The 6,454-nt window shown below is 57.3% G+C and overlaps 1 protein-coding gene across 1 annotated transcript; it reads right to left on the bottom strand.

Moving 5' to 3' along the window:
- Positions 1-1,391: 1,391 nt before the first annotated feature.
- Positions 1,392-6,335, bottom strand: RRAS (RAS related). Its single transcript, XM_055237343.2, has 6 exons — positions 6,007-6,335; positions 3,142-3,229; positions 2,923-3,025; positions 2,718-2,826; positions 1,834-1,952; positions 1,392-1,760 (listed from the first exon to the last, which is right to left on the bottom strand). The coding sequence occupies exons 1-6, from the start codon at positions 6,157-6,159 to the stop codon at positions 1,676-1,678; spliced, it is 657 nt and encodes a 218-aa protein (XP_055093318.1). The 5' UTR covers positions 6,160-6,335; the 3' UTR covers positions 1,392-1,675.
- Between the last annotated feature and the right edge of the window lie 119 nt (positions 6,336-6,454).

Raw genomic sequence — 6,454 nt, 5'->3', positions numbered from 1 at the left:
CTCAGGTGATCTGCCCGCCTCAGCCTCCCAAAGTGCTGGGATTACAGGCGTGAGCCACCGCGCCCAGCCTTTATTTTTTTATTTTTATTTTTTGAGACTGTCTTGCTGTCGCCCAGGCTGGAGTGCAGTGGCGTCATCTTGGCTCGCGGCAATTTCTGTCTCCCAGGCTCAAGCGATCCTCCTACCTTAGCCTCCTGAGTAGCTGGGACTACAGGCAGGTGCCACCACACCCAGCTAATTTTTGTATTTTTGGTAGAGATGGGGGGGTCTCGCTTTATTGCCCAGGCTGGTCTCGAACTCCCAAGATCAAGCAATCCGCCCACCTCGGCCTCCCAAAATGCTGGGATTACAGGCATAACCCACTGCATCCAGCCACATTTTATTTAATTTTAATTTAAATAGCCACATGTAGCTTCTGCCTACCATATTGAAAAGCGCATTCTGTAACTTTCTAGGAAAAAAAATATTCCTTCATCAGATGTTCAAAGTTTATCCCAAGAAAATACCCATAAGGTCAAGAGATTGAGACCATCCTGGCTAACATGGTAAAACCCCGCCTCTACTAAAAATACAAAAAAAAATTAGCTGGGTGAAGTGGCATGTGCTTGTAGTCCCAGCTACTCAGGAGGCTGAGGCAGGAGAATGGTGTGAACCCGGGAGGCGGAGCTTGCAGTGAGCTGAGATCACACCACTGCACTCTAGCCTGGCCACAGAGTGAGACTCCGTCTCAAAAAACAAAACAAAACAAAACAAAACAAAAAAACAGAAAAGGGTAGAGTCGCCCTGTTGAAGGGAAAGTGGGAGTCCAGGCACTTGGTTCTGCTTTTTAAAATTATTCTGCTCCTCCCCAAGCAATAGGTTCTAGATGCAAGGGTTCTAGGCTTTAGAATATCTGTGCCCTGAATCCATTCACCTTCCCAGAGTTCATTCCCCCACCCTTTCTTTTTTTTTTTTTTTTGAGACGGAGTCTTGCTCTGTCGCCCAGGCTGGAGTGCAGTGGCACAATCTCGGCTCACTGCAAGCTCCGCGTCCCGGGTTCACGCCATTCTCCTGCCTCAGCCTCTCCGAGTAGCTGGGACTACAGGCGCCCGCCACCACGCCCGGCTAATTTTTTGTATTTTTTAGTAGAGACGGGGTTTCACCGTGGTCTCGATCTCCTGACCTCGTGATCCGCCCACCTCGGCCTCCCAAAGTGCTGGGATTACAAGCGTGAGCCACCGCACCCGGCCTCCACCCTTTCTTTTTAAGAGATGGGGGTCTCGCTATGCTGCCCAGGCTGGTCAAAAACTCCTGGACTCAAGCGATCCTCCTGCATTGGCCTCCCAAAGTGCTGCGATTACAGGAGTGAGCCACAGTGCCCGACCCTCATTACCTTTTTAGAAAGCACCTCCTGATGTTGGCAGTGATGTTTATTTTTCTGGGGGAGGGGAGTTATATACAGCAGTGACCCGGAGCCCCTCACCCCCACCAGGCTTAGGTGGGGACAGGAGGCGTTGGCAGAAGGCACACAGTGGCAGTAGCCCAGAAGAGGCCAGGAAGTAAGGGTGGGTATGTGATGTGTCCTGGGAGACCCAGATGAGGAAACTGAGGCTCAGTGAGGGCCTCAGGTCACACAGCAAGGTGCGAAGGCAGCTAGTCCCGAGAGCTTGTGCTGGTTGCTTCTCTCTTGCCTGGGCTACAGGAGGACGCAGGGGCAGCCCCCGCCCTTCTTCCTGGGGGCACTGGGAGGGCTCGGTGGGAGCTCTTGTTCCTGGTATTTCCTGTGGGAAAAGGCCAGTGAGTTTGGAGTGGAAGGGCTGAGGACAAGGATGACGGGAAGGGGACTCAGCTCACCGGACGGCCCGCACCAGCTGCTCAAAAGCCTCATCCACGTTGAGACGAAGTTTGGCCGAGGCCTCAAAGTAGGCTACGTGGTGGGAGGCGCCAAAGGCAGAGGCTTCTGATCGGGGGACCTGGGGGTACGGGGGACACGGGGGAGTCAAGTCCCTGCACTCAGGGTGACCGCAGCCAGAGAGACAGGCAGGCTGGATACTCTAGGAGAGGTGACCCACTGTGAGAACTCAAAGAGGAAGAGCTCCTGAGAGATTATGGAGGGAGATGCTGCAGGGGCTTGGTGTCCTCTAAGTAAGGGATGGGGGCGGGCTTCGGGGACACTTGCCCTGCTGTGCCTTAGATAACCAGGAGTGGGCAGGCAGGGAAGTCAGGGTGTTCCCGGCAGAGGCCAGCGGAGCCCCAAAGCCTGGAAATCCCCAAAGCCTTTGCCAAATGGTTGAGTTCTGTGTGGAAATCATTGTCGTGGGGGAAGTGATGGGAGGAGGGAAAGGAGGGGCACAACTGTGTGGGGCATCTGGCACCTGGGGAGGAACTGGGGAGCCATGGAGAGGGCTGGCCATGAGCAGGGGAGGTGCTGGGGCTGGTGGGAGGTTGGCTGGAAGGGAGGAACGCGAGGAAGGGGAAAAGAGAGCTGGCAGACGGGGGGTGAATGTCCTTTGTTCCATCCAGCAGTCTCTCCTGAGGACACTTGCGTGCTAGGTCCTCTGCTCGGTGATGCTGGGGACCCCGAAGGTCCGGTTTGGGGGTGACCCATCTAAGTGAGCTGTGTGACAGTGGCAGTCGCAGGACTGCATGAACAGAGGAGGATGCTGATGGGGGACAGGTGTGCTGGAAGGAGCCTCCCAGACTGAGATGGGGTCCCCAGAAAGAGGGGTGTCCCGAACCTGGCGCTGTGCCTCCAGGTCAGCCTTGTTCCCGACCAACACAACGGGGAAGTCGTCGCGGTCCTTGACCCGGAGAATCTGCGTGAAGAGCTTGCCCACCTCGTTGAAACTGCGAGTGAAGCCAGAGGCATGAGGTCCAGCCAGCTGCGGAGCCCAGGTCCTCTGCACACCCACCCACTGCTCCGCCACCAGCAACCCCTGTCACCTCTGCCGGTCGTTAATGGCGAACACCAGAAGGAAGCCGTGGCCGGCACGCATGTACTGCTCTCTCATGGCCCCGAACTCTTCCTGGCCTGCGGTGTCCAGGACTGCAGAGACAGGAAGAGGGGCCATCGTGGGGACCAGGCTCCCCCTAGTCACCCCCAAGAGCCCTCAGCCCCCACTGACACCACCCCCATCCATCATCCATCCTCGCTGCCCTCACTGTCCAGCCGGGCCGGGATGCCATCCACACTGCAGATCTTCGTGTAGGAGTCCTCAATAGTGGGGTCGTAGTCAGACACGAAGTAGGACTGGCGGGGTGGGGAGAGGATAGTTACTGCAGTGCCCCGGCAGACAGGACGAAGCCCTGCCCTTGGGTTGCCTCTCTCAGTCTCTGTCCCTCTCTCTCTAAATGTCTGTCCCCGTTGCTGGGTCTCTGCCCCCTTTTCTCTGGGTCTGTGTCCCCTCTGTCTCTCTGAATCTTTTTTTTTTTGAGACAGAGTTTCGCTCTTGTTGCACAGGCTGGAGTGCAATGGCAAGATCTCGGCTCACTGCAACCTCTGCCTCCCGGGTTCAAGAGATTCTCCTGCCTCAGCCTCCCGAGTAGCTGGGATTACAGGCATGCACCACCACACCTGGCTAATTTTGTTTTTTTTTAGTAGAGATGTGTTGGTCAGGCTGTGTTGGTCAGGCTGGTCTCAAACTCCTGACCTCAGGTGATCCGCCTGCCTGGGACTCCCAAAGTGCTGGGATTACAGGTGTGAGCCACTGCGCCCCGCCCTGTCCTTCTCTCTCTCTCCAAATGTCTGTCCCTGTTGCTGGGTCTCTGCCCCCTTTTCTCTGGGTCTCTGTCCCCTCTGTCTCTCTGAGTCTCTATTACTCTCTCTCTGGGTCTCTGTCCCCTTCTCTTTAGGTAGCTGCTCCCCTGTCCCCCTTTCCCTGCCCCCCACTCCTCCTACCAGTCTTTTTCTCTCTGAGTCACTCCTGGTCCTCTCTTTCTGGTATAAGGTACATGTCCCACATCGTGATTACATCCTAGCTGCGTGACACTGAACAAATCACTTCCCCTCTCTGAGCCTCAGTTTCCTCATTTGAAAAAGGAGGCTAAGAACAGCACTACACTCCATCCAGCACTGGCGAGATTCAGAGCAAATCCCCGTTGAATATTGAATGTATCAGTTATCGGAGGCGTTGTTGTCCAGACTGCCTGTTTATATCTCTCCCTCCTCTTCTGCCTCCTCCCTCTCTTCCTCCTCCCCCGTCTCCTCCTCCTGCTCAGGCGGCCTCCAGCGTCTCCTCCCAGGGGAAGGTCCCGGTTCCAATCTGGCTGCGGAGAGGCTGCCCCACCCTCGGGCCCCGGCCCCTCCCTTCCTGCCTGGGTCCTGCCCGCCGCCAGCCAGGCCTTTGGCCAGCTCTGGGACTGCCTCTGGGTGCAAGGGGCCCAGGGCTGGGACCTTTCTCTACACAAGCAGGGCTCCCTCCCAGGCCCTTGAAGGGGTCTCTTCGTGGGGGTGAGGGGGGTGTCCTGGGGCCCCAGGGCCTCTGCGGTGGCATCTCAGGCCGAGACACTTTTCTAGGATTTCTTTGAAGTGGGGAGGACCTCCCTCAGGAATGGGGAGGAGGTTTCCTGGGCTGGGGTGGAATTTCAAGAAAGGGGGTGATTTGGAGGCTAGGGGTCTGAAGGCTGCGTCTGTCGGTTAGAGGGGTGCTTGGTGAGGGGCTTGTCCTGGAGGAAGGCTGTAAGGGCCAGGCCCTGGGAGGGACTGTGGCTCTGGCGGTAGTTAGGGGCGTGACCTCAGAGTACAACGTGAGAAGCTCAGGGCTGAGAACTGGGAGCCAGCCCGGAGGTGGCTCAGGGATTTTGGGAGGTTATAGTATATACAGTCTTAGAAACATTGAGTTCATTTATGGGGTCAGAGAATCTCCCAAGGAGTAGGTCTTTCTGGGGGTGCCAAGAATCTGGGGGCTTCTTCCTTGGAGATGATTTGAGAGCTATTCAGGTTTTCTGAGAGGGGCTCAGGGAGTTGCAGTGGAAGAAGCATGGGATGGAGGAGGGGCTGGTTTTCCTTGGGGGTGGGGTGGGAGAGTGGAGGTTTGGGCCTCCAGGAATGGGGGGATTGTCAGGACTTGGGGTCTTGGAGATTTCTGGAATGGCCCAGGGGCAGGATCTCTTTTTACATCTTGGGTTGGAGAGCAGGACTCTCTTAGGACTGGGTAGTCCCAGAAGAGTCTCAGGGCCAGGGTCTGGGTAGAATTTCTAGATTCTAGGGGCGGTCATGGAAGGGGCTAAGAATCAAACGTGGGGCCGGGCACAGTGGCTCACGCCTGTAATCCCAGCACTTTGGGAGGCCAAGGCAGGCTGATCACGAGGTAGGGAGTTCGAGACCAGTCCAATATGGTGAAACCCCTTCTCTACTAAAAAGAACAAAAATTAGCCAGGCGTGGTGGCACGCGCCTGTAGTCTCAGCTACTCGGGAGGCTGAGGCAGGAGAATTGCTTGAATCCCGGAGGCCGAGGTTGCAGTGAACCAAGATCACGCCACTGCACTCCATCACACTCCAGCCTGGGCGACAGAGTGAGACTCTGTCTCAAAAAAAAAAAAAAGAATTGAACGTGGGGGAATCTCAAAGGTGCTGGGCACTGGCATTCTCCCAGGAAGGCTCTCAATGGCTTAGAGGGGAAGTTGGGGACTGGGATTTGGGGGAGATAGAGCTCAGGGTGGTGGAAGGTGGCACTGAGGGCGTGGTGGGGGGGCCTGGGAGTGCTTAGGGTCCGAATAGGGTGAGTGTTTTATATTTAGCATGCTCCCAGGAGGTGCTCAAAGCCAGGTCAGCAGGTAAGCGGGGTCTTAGGCACTGGGAAAGGGAATGGTGGGTCTCGGGATGCGAGTGCAGAAGGAAGGCTCCCCCGTGCAGGGGATGGAGGCTCTCCAAGAGTTTAGGTTGCAATCTGTGGGGATCTTTTAAGATTAGAGGGCCTTATAGGAGGGTCTCAGTGATGGGTCAAGGGGGAAAAGGGGCCTCGGGGATCCCCCCAAGGGCTCAGTTCTGGGTCCCGGGGGACACCCTCCCGGGTGAGGGCCCACTACCTGGATGAACTGGATGGTCAGCGCGCTCTTGCCCACGCCGCCGCCGCCCACGACCACCAGCTTGTGTGTCTCGCTGGGCGGGGGGTCCCCGGGCCCAGGTCCCCCGCCCCGGGGCCGCCCCCGCCCTGTCCCGGACGCCGCCCCGCTGCTCATGTCGCCACCGCTGCTGCTGCCTTCGCTACCGCCTGCGGGGGAGCCGGGCGGGACCCGGGGGGGGGGCTACGCTAATAAGGCTACTGCATAATCATGAGCTCCGGCAAGGAGGGCTCGCGTCTTCGGACACTTAAGGAGGGGGACGGGCCAAAGAAAGGGAGGAGCTATGTTAATAAGGGAAAGGGAACGCCGTTCGCTGCGAAGGGGAATTCCGAATGAGGCGGGGCTATGCTAATGAGAGACCTGTGCTCGCCCTGAGCCGCGCCACGCGCTCTCAGCGGGAGGGCGGTCTGTG

Source organism: Symphalangus syndactylus, chromosome 13 (assembly GCF_028878055.3).
Source record: "Symphalangus syndactylus isolate Jambi chromosome 13, NHGRI_mSymSyn1-v2.1_pri, whole genome shotgun sequence".
Taxonomy (NCBI): Eukaryota; Metazoa; Chordata; class Mammalia; order Primates; family Hylobatidae; genus Symphalangus; species Symphalangus syndactylus.
Note: the sequence above shows the minus strand (reverse complement) of the source record. Positions and strands in the feature narration are given on the sequence as shown.